Source organism: Cygnus atratus, chromosome 3, assembly GCF_013377495.2.
Source record: "Cygnus atratus isolate AKBS03 ecotype Queensland, Australia chromosome 3, CAtr_DNAZoo_HiC_assembly, whole genome shotgun sequence".
Taxonomy (NCBI): Eukaryota; Metazoa; Chordata; class Aves; order Anseriformes; family Anatidae; genus Cygnus; species Cygnus atratus.
Genome location: NC_066364.1, coordinates 24,869,451 through 24,884,645, shown reverse-complemented (window position 1 = coordinate 24,884,645; position 15,195 = coordinate 24,869,451). Strand labels below are relative to the sequence as shown.

Genomic DNA, 15,195 nt, shown 5'->3' with positions numbered 1-15,195 from the left:
CAGCATACATCTTGTCTGCTCTCCTGACCAGACATGATGGTTCATCATGAGGAAGGCTGTTGTATCTCTGGGTATTGCAGGCCATTGCAGATCATCATACCCATCTCTTCTGACTAGTTTTGCAAGGTGCATTATATTTTGTATAACTGCTGCCTGGCTGGTACTATACAAAAAGGCCATCGTGCACCTGGAATTGGTTCCATCAAGACTGAAGGATTCACCAGGCCATTTAGCAGAGTTGCCCAGCCTCCAACAGTTCTTAGCTCGGGTACTTCTTGAGGCAGATTATTTTGATTTGAATTTGTCTGTTTCCTTTTAAATCCATGAGGTCTTCTAACATCCACCTTTGGGTTACTTGTACCTTTATCTACCTAACTGAAGCATGAGAGGAAGCTTTCAGATATACACACCTCTCTTAATGAATGATATAATCTCCTGGAGAACTTCAGTTGGATATTCAGACAACCTTTATTAGGAATCTTCCAGCTTCTGCTGACTTCATGTTCACATAGGCTTCTAACTTAGAAGCTCTAAATTGCATGCCAGGTATGAGTAACCTTCACAAAGGTATCTAGAGAACTGGAGACTTGGGTAGAAAGCCCAAGATGCAAGCCTGGGTAGATACAAGCCCATATCTCCCGTGAAATTTTTCTATCTTCTAAGTTCATGTGTGGCTCACCACTGCTACTCTAGGCATGCAAGTGTTTTTGAATGGGAAGACAAAAGAGATCTGTTTCTGCGGCTCAGTGGCTCTGATACTGCTTAGGAGACTGCTGGTTAGAGACTATTGGTATCAGTCTCTCATACAAAATTCTTGCTCACACATAGTAGACAAAATACCACTACTAATAACAGAAAGGAAAAAAAAAAAGGGGGGGTGGGGGTGGGGAGAGAGAAGACTATACAATGTAAGGGAAAAGTGAGTCTGAAGTTGGATCGTTCTCTAAATCCAGATTCTTTCACTTGCATCTTCATGCCCTCTAATCACTTTTACATGGGTCATCCAAATATGTTCAACATCCCTGCTCTTATAAAGGACATTCTTCTCTTCGTCAAGTAGGATACTGAATGTAGCTGGGAATAAAATAACAGTGTTGATTCCCAGACTGGAGAACTCTGCTTTTAGCGTCAATTTTTTATTCAAGCCTGTGTTGCCTGGGCAATGTCAGGGAAAATATAAATTCTCTTCTGTAGGAGGAAATGCTCTGCCTCCAAACTTCTGAAATGCTTATCTTTATGTACAGCTGAAATATGATGAAGCATGTGTCCAAAAAAGTGTATTCCCAAGTCAGCATTTCAAGTGGGTGTGAATTTCAAGCTATTCAGAAATATTCAGTCATCGGCGGGGGGAGGAGGAACACCAGATTTCTTTAAGTGCACATTAAAAGTGGCAGAGTGACCAGCCAGGCTCTTCACAGAGGTCAAGTATCTGCAAGCTTTTAACACTGTTTCCAAGTGTCTTGATTTTCCTCTGAAGAGACACATTAGGCTGTAATCAGAGCAGGTTCATAATTGTGCCTTTCTTAAAACTAAAACCTTTACCCCTCAAAAACCCTGTGTTTGGTCAACTTAACATATAAACAGTAACAATGCAGAATTTTGGATGTTGCTTTCTTTAGCCACATTGATGGAAGAGGTTTACCCATATCTGTTGCACAGAACATTTAAAATCATGTCATCTTTCTGTACTGCATATATACAATTAATCATAGCTTTAAAGCTCCTCTCTGGATCCCAGGGACTACTTAGCAGAACTCCTGACTGACTTCTGGTTCTTGAATGAGCGAGCTGGCATGCTTCCCTCCTGAGCTGAAAATCCACAAAGTGCTTTTCCCTTTACCTCTCCCCGTACCTGTAACCAAGTCAACAACTAAAAAATGATCTAAAGGAAAAACAGCCCTACCCAAGTCTAAAAAAGTCTGAAAATTAATCTACGGTTTAAGCATATTATGTATTGCATATGGTCTGAGTCTACACGGCCTTTCTGGGATAACACGTTACAATATTTGCTATTTGCTGAAAGTAGGCATAGGGTTGTGCAAAGTACATAGTCTGTGTCTTAATACAATGGGAATCTCTTCTGTTATGACTCTTCTTCCATTTTCATGGCAAAGTAGAGTCTGATGGTCCCAGGCACTTGTCCACTCCCAAACATGTCAATGAGCTTGAGAGCTTCATCAGGGAATGCGCAAAGCAGACGGATGAACCAGAGGGCTGGGGTAGTATAAGACCAACTAAATACATCAAATATACTATTCTTAGCCCATCAGAAGCTCAGGGTATAGCTTTCTGCCTGCCTGGGTGCTTGTAGGTGCTTTACCACTACCTGTGGTAAAGAAGTGGAGAACTCTCAAGTAGGACATGGAGAGGATGAAGAACTGCGGAGTGGACTTCTACAGTAACTTGTAAAAGGGAAGACTGAAAACAGAAGTATGAAGTAGTTATTAACACACACGAGATTCAATGCTTAAGATTTCAGTGAAACAAAACCGAGAATCAAGAAGTAGTTAGATGTCAGAGGTGGTAGGGAGTGGGGGACTAAAGTGATGGAGCTTGGAAAAGACAGCAAGTTTTTTTTTGATGAACTGGAAGAATGGAACAAGTAGAGACTAAAATGGGAAAGATGGAAAAGAACAGAAAACTGCACAAATAATCTTAGGAAAAGGAGTTTGGTGGATGAGAGGACCTGATACTACAAGTGTCGACTGAAGGAAAGAAAACAGCAGTCAAGGTGAAAACTATAACTCTGGGCTTGGGTGGCAGTTCTGGCAGAAAGGTAAGGGAAGAAAGGACACATCTCGATGTCTCCATTAAAACCAAGGTGCCTGGCTGAGAAAAATATGCTTTGGACGGGAGGGTCAAATCAGACAGACTATGTTTTATGAACTTGATTGGCACAACGCTATGAAATCTGTAAGCACTATACAAGAAATAGTTATTTTAGAAGAATATGAAGGGGAAAAGATGACATCTAGTCACTCTATAATACGAAAGTAGTGCCTCTTTTTGATTTGAGTTTTCCTCTGCAGACAGTGCTTCACTGCCTAGCAGCAAGGTCTGTGATAACCTTACCAAGGAAGTTTTCCCATTTTGACAAGTCCTTTTTTTCCTTATTCACACTGTGCTCCAGGCTGCATTCTTTTGATTTTTTCTGTTGAAATATCCTGCATTGTAATTTACATATGGGGCCATCTCTGTAACAATTCTTAATAAAAAGCCATCTTCTTCTACAACTTTGAAAGTCTATTTCTTTAATTATCCAAAGTTTTGAAAAAGCAGAGCCTTAAAAGACACCCATGTATGGCAGAAAGCATCTCCTCACTGGTGAGTTTCCAAGTTTCGGCTTGGGTTGTTTGGCCTGTGTTTAAAAGATCATGTCACAATGACAGCATTGTGCAACTACCTCCCTCTACACACTCCTCCCTACAGACCTAGTTTTCCTCCATCTCTTAAAAGCCATAAAAGTTCCATAAAATCTGCCATGAAGAAGGAAAATACAACCCCCAAACCTGTCTGGACCAGCAGTAGCAATACGTTTGCCACCTCATTCAAGAGGAACATGAAAGATGTTCTGGGCACTGATAAATCTCCTTGGGAAATTAACTCCACCAGGCAATTCTGTCTCTGGCGATAGCTCAGGTGCTTTCCAGGCACCAGAAGCTACGACTCAAACAACACAAGGAATGGAAGAAGTCATGTGAAGGTTCAGTTCTCACGACCTCAGGAGCCCCAGTGGTGAGGAAGGTATGGACCCGCTGGGAGGCTGGGCGGGCTCCATCTCCTGCAATACACCACAGGCCTCTGAAGACCCCTCTGAGGGATGCTGACTCAGGCAGTCCAAAGAAACTGGCAGCCCTATGCTGTGTCTGGCTGCTACCTATCAGCACCTCAGCCCTCTGCTGGAGTTTGAGCTGCTCCGTGATGCTTAGCGGCTTGTTTCACATCTGTATCAACAGGGGAAAAACTGTGCCTTGCCAAGTCTGAACAAAAGCTCTTAGCAGACCCCTGTGCTGATAACCTAAGCACCAGCTGTTATTTATTTACTACTGACAGTTTTAAACCATCTTCCTGTGAGCTGCTGCATGATGCTGAAGTGAAGGTGATGCTCTTCCCAAGCCCACCATTCGGTCATATCATGCAAAGAGCTAATTCTGAAAAACACCAATAAAAGGAGATCAGAAATAAAACTCTGCTTAATGCAATAAGACTGCAGTCATTTGGGTTTCTGTTATTAGATCTGTCATGAAGGAAGTCAGATTGCTGGCACAGATGCAGAGTTTTTCATGCTTTCCAGTTTTTGGTCTGAACAAATATTCCATTATTATTATTATTATTATTATTATTTTTTCCAAGGCTGTGAGTTGCTCTTGAGGAAAAAAATCAGTTTAATCAGCTTTCTAGATATTGTTTCTGGGATACCTCCGTCTTATTCTCAAAGAAGTGATAGAAGAACAGCTCCACCCAGCCACAGCTCCTGCTTAGAAATACTCATTACAAACACCTTTGCAGTTTTAGGAACTCTACAGTCCCTAAGATGATTATAGGCTTCCCGAAAAAAAAAAAAAAAGTGAGCGCTAACAACTTCCTAGTGCTGAATATGCTGATAACACTTTACCACATAATACAGTCATGCCTAAATTCTAAATTATCTTGCAGATATCTTATAGTGAAGCTATAAACAGAATTTTAAGTGATGCAATAGGTTTTACTGGTTATTTTTATTTAAAAAGTAACAACCTCCAAAGAGTTGTCCATGGATGAGTCAGGAAAATATCCAGAAACATAAAAGATTGCAGCTTAGCAATCTGTAGTTTAGTAACCAATACCAGATGGCTCATATACTGGGATCACTGTGAATATTTAGAGACCTTTTTACTCACTAGATCATACAGATCATAAACACAGTTGCTGTCTAAAACTGATTGCAAAAAAAAAAAAAAAAGAGAAAGGGGAAAAAAAGAGATGTATAATTCACCCACATTAAAAATTTACAGTAGTCTTGCTTTCAAACACATCCTTGCCTATTTTACATTATTAGTCACTGTCACAATACAGAAACTGTTTTAAATCCTAGTTTGTTTTTAAGGATATACTGTTTGAACAAGACACCAATTTTGTTGCCATTGTTTAGTTGACACGGTCTAAGAAACACATTATCCAATGTCATGCCTGCATTTGTTCTAAGTACTTCTGCACTTGCCAATGTGAGTGTCCAGCAAATTATGGAAAGTGTGGTAAAAACTCTTTTTATCTATGGAAAGTGAAGAAGGGAAGGGGTAGTGGTGGTCTGTGCAGCTAAGTGATATCATCTGTATCACCAGTGCAAGTGGAATGAGTTAAAATAGGACCTGTGCTGGGAGTTAAACTACTTTTAGGAATGAACTCAGCCAGCATGAATCTCAGGAAGGAATAGTACTTATTTTGGCTTTTCTACTTATTTTTGGTTTAAACAGATTCCTAATCAAATTAAGCTAACTTAGAAAAATCTTTGATTATAATTATGTGATTTTGCTGGAGACATCACTGAGCTGGGCTACAGGAGCCCTCTGAGAAGGAGAGACAGCAGCTAAGTCGTTTTCACAAGTGAATGGCAAAACCACTCATGCAGGATAAAAAAGCTAAGGTTAAGAAAACCTCTCCTCCACATGAAAGCCTGACATTAAAAAAAAAAAAGGGGGGGGGAGATTTAAAAAGAAAGTTTCCTGCTAAGGTGAGCATGATGCCATTTAGGACAGCAGTGTGCAGCAGTTTGTATATGGCAGAACCTCAGTGAAGCATGGTGCTTTGGAAAGACTCCCGACTATAAAAAATGAAATAGTATTTAATTTTGATGCCTGTATGACATGCTAATCTCTGGATTTACTTCTAATCACTCCTGTATTTGCAATGTCCTCTTACCAAACAGCAGTCAGTATGGATGTACAGCACTCCTCTTACCAACAGCGGGAGACCAAAATTAGGCATTTAATTTCCTGCTGGCTGCATTAACCTGCTGCTGTACATAGTACAGCAGATTTTTCAAGAGCAGCCAGCAGACATAGGGATTTCTATCAAACCACATAATTTAAGCTAAAATTATCTCAATTGATGGATTGCTTTACCTGAAACATTTCAATTAAAACAAAAAGTATATTAGGCTTTTCACTGTCAAGTCTGTTACATGTGTGACTAATAAAGACCAACAAGTTGATCCAAGAATTTACAATTTAAATAGTCGAGATTCATCTTAAGAAGATTTATGAGAAAACGGATTTGGAATGTTACATTGCATAAATTAATAGTGACAGATTTCTATGTGTAGTGCTCTTAGAAAATGACTACAAAATAAACTAGGAGGTCGTAATATTCAAGGTTAAGCAATATAATTCAAACAAATTATTCTATTATTTACTGGGAACTGTATGTTCACATGTCACAACTTATTTAAGTATTTCTATTTTGGTCTATAAGACCAGGCAACTACTTTCTTAATAAAAGGGCTCATAAGGGTGAAGAGTGGTACCATGTTATCAGTGCTCTGCAGTAATTAGGTAAATAGTTTCAATTTTAAACAGCCAGATTTGTAGAGAGACCTGATTACCAATTTTTGTATGATACATATAGGTAAGATGCTGTTAAAAATGTGCATGTCAGAAAACTAAGCAAGCAAAATACTTCAATTAATTATATTTTCTCTTTTATATATATAACAAAGCTATTTAGCACCCAGATCTCATCCTTTCAAATTAGAGCTGCTCATTAGTTCTGAAAATGATGTGAGTCTGATTTTCCATAAAATAATAATAATTTGGAGCTTTCCCATGAAGAAGCATGTTACGCATTTTACAGAGCAACCATGCAAATGCAATTTGTGCCTGAAGAAGCCTGCCACACAGACATTGCTGAACTTTTTCTGAAGGAAAAAAATTTGAATACTCCTCAAGTTTAAAGAAATTGTGCATCCAAATCCCTTAAAAAGACCAAGAAGTAATAACAATGCAAAAGAATGGCATCGTTTATAAGTTATTGAACTTTGATTGTTCCATAATATTCGTTTGAAATTGCTATTTTTTGTACAGAATTTCCATTGTTTGGCAGTACTCAGGGGCGCATAGAGTTTGGAAGGTGCGAGGTATAAGCTGCTGTTAAGTTACTGGGTAATACTTTATCCTCTATGATGATAATATATTATTTTGATGGGCCCTGCAAATATTTAAAGGAGGTTGTGCATTTATAGCCAAATATTTCACAACATAATTTATATCCAAATATTTGTACCTGCTAAAAACAAAAACACAGATTGAAGAAGATTTTAACGTTTAAAATATTTGCGTACATTTTTCAAACATGCCTAAAGAATTTATTGAAAAGTTCCATTTTCAAGAGATTTGAGTGCATGAATGAATGATGTACTGCCCTAATTCATTTGACTCAGGATCAGTAGCTGTTCATGGTTTCAGACTAGATGTAAGGCATTTGAAGGCATCTGAACATAATTAATGAGTTAGAATTACTTTTGAAAAATGAATGTAGAAGTTTACAAGTTTACACTGGTATGTGTGAGTTAAGCATGATAAACCACCTTATCCTTTTACCAAAACAAACTTATTTAGCAGTGATCAAGAAGATATGGCAACATGGGCCTCCAGCTGTCCACATGGGTGCTCAGAATAGAGGAACCTACAGAACCCATGCACTGGTAACACAGCTCCTGCTAACTACACCAAAGTTAGCTCGGGCACAGTCACCCACACTGCACGGACAGCTTTTAACTGCACTAAAACAGGATCAAATTCACTCTGAGATTAGAAAGCATCTTTCTACTTCCACCCAGAACGTAACAATTCACTCAACTTTTAGGTCCAAAGGTCTTCAACAAATAAATAGAAGCACAATGATTTTATTTGGGAAGAACTTTATTATTAAAAAATAATCACAAGATAAACATTTATATAAGTAATAAAAATGTAGAAAACATTTCACCGTATTTAATAAATATGTAACTTGCATTCTCTTAGAAATTTTATTCACAGCTTAGTTTGTTGTTGAAGCCAAACCAGGCTTGGTTCCTTGCAGCCATATGGAAGCTCTTGAGTTAGCTCACAGCTGAAAAATGTAGTTTTCCATAGGACATACTGTATGCTGAGTGACTGAATCTAAAAGAAATAAAAAGGCAGGATTATTTAAGATCATGTGCACAAGAAACAGATTATAAGGCAGCAATGTACTTCAGAGCAGTCCAGTGGAGCTGAGAAAACAGAGAGAGAAAGACCCTAAAACAAATGCAAACAGTCAGATGATAATGTTGGAAACACCTACCATTTATTTAAGTTTAAAAAACAGTGCTGTATTATATACCTATATGCTTTTTTCTTTTTTCTTTTTTTTTTTTTAGGTCAACACTAAGCAAGTTAATTGGCATTTTGTACTAACAGCAGATAACCACAAACTGGATTACAACAGTGAAGTGTCAAAGATCAGACAAACTTCAGATCTGACTTAATTATTTGATTATGATGGCAATTTGCAGGGACAGACAGCCACTGTTTTAATGTTCCTGAGAGAGGGGCTAAGCTTCAAAGACCTGTACCCATTAAGGTACCATATAGAAACACTTCTTTTTTCCAAATTCTGCTGATTCATCATTTCAAATCTGTTAGCTGGTGTTTCCATAACCATACCACATCAGCAAGACATAGCAACAGAAAAGGCACCAACAGAACGCAAAAGAAATTTGAGAAATTTGTAAAAGCACACAGAATTCAGATCCTTTATGTAATGTGTGAGACTATGCAGCCAGATACACAGCTCCACTGATTCACTGATGGGCTGAGCTTGGTCAATCCAGCTCCATGTAGTTTAGGAGATGCTGGATTAGGGTGAGGCAGACATCCATGGGACCAGTAGAAGTCAGCTGTGCCACAAGAGAGATCACATGCCACAGCGCTCTTGAAGGAGTTTCATGCAGTGGTACTTGGCTGAATATGTACAAGACAAAATTAACACTTACAGAGTCATAGGACCAAAGAATGGTATAAGTTGGAATTGACTTTAAATGTCATCTGGTTCCAAGCCCCCTGCCACAGGCAGGGACACCTCCCACCAGACCAGCTTGCTCAAAGCCCCATCCAACCTGGCCTTGAACCTGGCTTCCAGGGAGGGGTCATGCACATTTTGTCTGGGCAACCTGTTCCAGTGCCTCACAGACCTCATAGTGAACAATATCTTCCTAATATCTAATGTAAATCTACCCTTTTCATTTTAAAACCATTACTTCTTGTCCTATCACTGCACTCCCTGACGAAGAGTCCCTCCCCAGCTTTCCTGTAGGCCCCCTTTAAGTACTGCAAGGCTGCTATAAGGTCTCCCTGGAGCCTTCTCTTCTCCAGGCTGAACAACCCCAGCTCCCTCAGCCTGTCTTCATAGGAGAGGTGCTCCAGCCCCTTGATCATCTTCGTGGTTCTTCTCAGGACTTGTTCTAATACATCCATGTCCTTCTTGTGCTGGGGGCCCCAGAGCTGAATGCAGCACTCCAAATGGGCTCTCACGCGAGCAGAGTGGAGGGGGAGAATCACCTCAGTCACCCTGCTAGCCATGTTTCTTTTGATGCAGCCCAGGATACAGTTGGCTTTCTGGGTTGCAAGTGCATGTTGCTGGCTCACGTCGAAATCCTTCTCAAGCAACACCCCCAGGTTCTTCTCCTCAGGGCTGCTCTCAATTAATTCTCCACCCAGCCTGTACTTGTGCTTGGGATTGCCCCGGCCCAGATGCAGGACCTTGCACTTGGCCTTGTTGAACTTCATGAGGTTCACACAGGCCCACCTCTCAAGCCTGTCCAGGTCTCTCTGGATGGCATCCCTTCCCTCCAGCGTGTTGACCACGACACATAGCTTGGTGTCATCAGCAAACTTGGTGTCATCAGCTGACGGTGCAATTGATCCCACTGTCCACATGACCAACAAAGTTGTTAAATAGCATCAGTTCCAATACTGACCCCTGAGGGACACTACTCATTACCGATCTCCACCTGGACATTGAGATGTTGACCGCAACTCTTTGAGTGCGACCATCCAGCCAATTCCTAACCCACCGAGAGGTTCATCCATCAAATCCATGTCTCTCCAGTTTAGAGACAAGGATATCATGGGAACAGTGTCAAATACTTTGCACAAGTCCAGGCAGATGATGTCAGTTGCTTCCCCTATCCACCAATGCTGTAACCCCCGTTGTAGGAGGCCACCAGATTTGTCAGGCATAATTTGCTCTTAGTGAAGTCATGTTGCTTGTCACCAGTCACATCCTTATTTTCCATGTGCCTTAGCAGTTTTCAAGGGGATCTGCTCCATGATCTTGCCAGGCACAGAGGTGAGACTGACTGGCCTGTAGTTCCCCAGGTCTTCCTTTTTTCCCATTTTAAAAATGGGGTTATCTTTCCCCTCTTCCAGAGAGTGGGAACTTCACCTGACTGCCACAGCTTCTCAAATATGATGGATAGTGGCTTAGCAAATTCATCTGTGAGTTCCCTCAGGACCCACAGATGCATTTCATCAGGTCCCATGGACTTATGCACCTTCAGGTTCTTTAGATGGTCTCGAACCTGATCTTCTCCTACAGTTCTTCATTCTCCCAGTCCTCATCTTTGTCTTCTGCAACTTGGGAGGTATAACTAGAGCACTTGCTAGTGAAGACTGAGGCAAAAAAGTCATTGAGTACTTCAGCCTTCTCCATTTTCTGGGTAACCAGGTCTTCCATTTCCTTACGGAGGGGGCACGCTTTTTCCTTAGTCTTCCTTTTATTTATTATGTAACAGAAGGAGATGGGTATTAGGAGATTGGTATTAAATTGCATATACTGTAAAATGCCAGTCTTGATTATTACATTTGTCCACCTCAAATTAACCACTGAAATATTATGTGAAACTTTTATGTTTAATTTACTATATAATATTTTTAGTCTTGTGCAAACCTCTGGTATGCTCACCAAGTCACTATTTTTGGCCACGTTTGGTCTTTAAAGTCTTCTTCAAAGCTAGAGAAAGGCACAGTAAACGATGCCTTCTCCTTGTGCATCTCTTTCAACTCTTCACAATTTTATCTTCAGGTATCAAGTAACACTTGCATTTAGAGAAGTATTCTTCTCTTATGGCTCACTTTACATTTCTCCTTTTGAGTTATTTTCTTTCAGGTTTAAGTCATTATGATCTGATAGCATTAACAGTCAAGAGATTAGGATTTACTTATGTAGTCTCATATAACATCAATTTGTGTTGTACAGTTACTGCCAGAGTTTGAGTGGGGTACTATCTAGAGGAGTTTGACATAAAATTTAATTTAATTTTTTTTTCTAGTATGCAAAAGGTCTCTTTTTGGAAAATACCCTTATCTTGTCTGAAAATGGGAGTGTCAGACTGGAAGCTGTGAACCTGAAGGAGATTATCAAAGCTTTCCTTTGAGGCTGAGGATATTGCAATTTTACATCTGAATCCCTGCAATGAGATAACCTTTAGAACTGTGATGGAATAATGGAAAAGTAATGGACTAATAGCTCTTAGGAAACTAACAGAAGATTTTAAATATAAACTTTTTCCAAGTGGAAATCAGTGACTGCAGAAAACTGTCTGTCAGATGTATAACATATAATTCAGGACAGATTATCAGAGGGTGCCTGTTACTGCATTTCAGTAGTGCTATGCCAGTTTATACCAGTTAAAAATCTTTCTTATTGTGTCTTAATAAATTGACAAACATTCCTTTTTTAAAAAGAAATTATCCTGTGGGATTTTCCCATAATCTAGTTTGTTCTAAATGAGAAAATCATATAAAAGACAAATTTGAAAAAAAAATATTTTTGGATTAAATTTGTTCTTCATAAAATTAAAAAGGTGAGTAGCCAGATCATCACAAAGAAGCCTTAGCTTTTAACAGAACGTCCTCATCACAGAGACAACTGTACTGAAAACATAACTGTAACAGTCTGTTCCATCTCCTTCTTCATAACCTCAGTTTAGTAAACAATTTATAGTCCATTTTTGAATACATATTCCGTAATATTTTATATGGGTTGAAGTATAGTGTCTTACCTAATATCCATTTTTCTGATAAACATTTTATTTCCTGGTACTTCTTTCCTGGGTATTTTCCTATGCAGATTTTTGCCTGACGTAAGGCTTTACATACTTTTCCTCCTGACAGTTGTATAAGTTCAATCAGATTTTTGCAGGGTGGCTGACTGGTGGGAGATACAAACATTACAGGCTGGTTTGAAAAGAGATTCTGCTGGTAGTTTCCTGTTGATAGGTGACGCTGAAGTCTGCAGATCTGTATGTGAGGAAGCAAAGAAATTGATAAACATTGTGGTATATTTCCACTCAGAGTAAAACTAATCATTCTCTTCATTAATTCAGGAAAAAAGAACGAGAGAACATGAATACAAACTTTACTCTTCATGTCTATCAGAAACGCTTGGGTAAAATATACAGTGAATTTTCTATATTTTATTATTTTAGTTGTTTTGATACAGAAACTAAAATTACCATATATGATACACTTGATTGATATAATTCCAAAACCAGAGCTGAGACTCTTAAATCATAGGCCAGGTGGCTTACCTGTAAGACCTCTTAAAGCTCTTGACAGAGTTATCTTTCACCATAATCCTACATTCTTATAACAGTGCCATTACATAGACATTGTAAAGGATTTTCTAAATAATTAGAGTATTTTGGCAGAAATACAAACTGTGAAAGCCTTTACAATATATAGTGTTCATCAGTTTGTATCTGGGGGCTCTACAAATAAATCTAATTGACAGTTTGAATGAATTTGTAACCTCTTTGCCTCTCCTGTCTTCCTGTACCAACTGCATTTTCTCTGAGATACCTGAAGTGACATAAATGTAACAGAACTCACAGCAAACTGACTGTTTCATGTAAACACTTCTGTCTGCACAAAAGCAAAAAAGGAAGTCCTCTGTGAATATAGTGTAGCCTCTAATACTATCCAATAAAAACCTTGATTTATGTGGGGAAATTTTCTTATCTGTATATATCAGATGGGACAGTGGTTCAGCAATTAAAACCATTTCCTGTATGTATACTGTGCATGAAAGCAGTGCACAGAACAAGTGTACAACCCATGGTAAGCAATATAAAGTTTTAATACTAAAATAAATGAAGAATCAAGCCCGAAATTCTTAAAAGCGAGATTGCCATTGACCTGCCAGATTAATGTATTTAACATTTATGAGTCTGTATCCCTTGACAAAATTCAGAAAATATATAATGGTCTAGGAGTAAGATGAGAACAAAAGTAAAGGTTTCATGTTATGTGATGCTCGGATTTTTTCATACAGATGAGCAACATAAGCACGTTACATAGCAAAAAGGACACTGTATATATCTGGTTTACATAAAAGAGCTGAACTGCAGTCAGTGAAGTGGTGTAACCAGTAGCTGAAGAAATTACTTGTTGAGTGGATTCCTTCCTCCAGTGCTGGCACAAAAGTACTGTAAAACCACAGGCACTTAAGATGTTAATGCAATAGTAGATGTGCTTCGCAGATGTGCAGCCAAAAGAGTCTTCACCTGGTTTACAAGGTCTTATAAAGCCAAATACTTCCATGGAGTCTTCGCAGATTCTCAGATGAAAGTCAAAGTACATTGCCTTAGCACTTATGACCAATTAGGCAGGTCACCAGTGAAGCGTGAAGCCCGTGCTTCACAGCTTGGGTCATTTCTGTGCCACTGTCTTGTGTGCCATTCTTGGACAAGTCAATCCAAACTTGAATTCTGAGCTCTCCTCCATCAATACAGAATTCAGCTTTCTGTTCTTGTTAATTCCTTGGCTGCTCTCTTGAGAATAAAACTGAACTGATTCTTTGTATTCTGAATTCAGCAAGTTATAAAGACAGTGACTGCTATGGATGAACCAGGCCAAAAAAACCTGAAGCACAACCCAAAAATATAGCCTGTATTTTCTTCTCCTTTGTGAACTTAGATTTATGAACGACATGGCACATAATCTTGTCTCATGGAAGCCAAACAGCTTCTAAATAATTTTGTCGAGCACAGCGTCAAAGCAGAGTTACATTGCAGAATTCAGAGGACCCCAGCTCAGTTCAGAGAAAGAGCGTTAACTCTTGGCCAGACAAATGACCACAGGCAGAGAATTGTTCAACATTCATGCAGTGAGCACGTCTGATTGCAATTGCTGTACATATGTTGGCACGTGATACTTTACACGTGCAGATCTGTTTTTGGACTTTGTATGTACCACCTTTCTCCATCTGAGCAGAATGCTCCTCTAGAAACATCTGGATGCTGGGCATCTTGATATCATGAAATACCGAAAACTATGCACTGTACAGTTTTAACATATGGTATCAGATTTAGAATTTGGTAGGAGTGTCACTGGCCAATGGACCTTGTGAGCCTTTGAGGCCATGATCAGTGGATCAGTCCCATCAAATGGGACTAGCTCAGGCACATAAAACACTTTGCAATCTCCAAGCGGTGTCTATGGACCAGTGTCATGATTTTGGTATTACTGGGACAGCAGTCATTTATTTTTATCATTAAAAATATGTGTGGTCATGAAACTACAAAACTGCTTGCGTTAAGCATGGTCAATGAATTAAAGAACAAATTATAGTCAAGTGAAAATAGTAGTCCCTTCGCATCAACCTCAGAAAAGCTTTATGACAGATACAATGTGATAAGAAAAGATCTCTGAAATTGTTTATTTGGATGAATCAGCTGCAGTGAATGGAGGAAAGACAGTTAGCATGAGACTTTTATGTTTGTTTACCTAAAACAAATTAGGTTTAAGTCATGGAGACAGATGTTACATTGTTTTTGTCAACCTGGAACTCCACATTTTTAAAGACAAAAATGATTAGTTATGAGAAGCTGTTATCTTCAAAATGCAACAGGACTTGTTTTAGACAGAAGACAAAATATAATTGTTGCCGTCCTGCTATTTCACATATTTTAGAGAATATGATTGAAAAGAGTGGTGTTCCCGCTTCCTCAACCATTTTCCCTGAAAGCATTTCCTTCCTTCCATCACAATGAAAACTATGATAGGTCTTCATATAGGAAGAACTTCTGGATTAAGTTAATAATAAATGCAAATACATACACAGCTAACCAACAAATCAAGAAATTCAAAATTTGAGCACCCAACACTTGCCTCAGCTGATGCTCACAAACAGCTTGAT

General features: G+C 39.0%; 1 protein-coding gene across 1 annotated transcript in view; it reads right to left on the bottom strand.

Annotated features, from left to right (window-relative positions):
• Positions 1-7,881: 7,881 nt before the first annotated feature.
• Positions 7,882-15,195, bottom strand: part of MCPH1 (microcephalin 1) — a 128,326-nt gene continuing 121,012 nt past the window's right edge. The window contains exons 13-14 of the mRNA XM_035543084.1: positions 12,059-12,296; positions 7,882-8,135 (exon numbers count right to left, since the gene is read on the bottom strand). Coding sequence (XP_035398977.1) covers positions 8,080-8,135; positions 12,059-12,296 — 294 coding nt within the window. The 3' untranslated portion in view covers positions 7,882-8,079. The remainder of the gene's footprint in view (positions 8,136-12,058; positions 12,297-15,195) is intronic.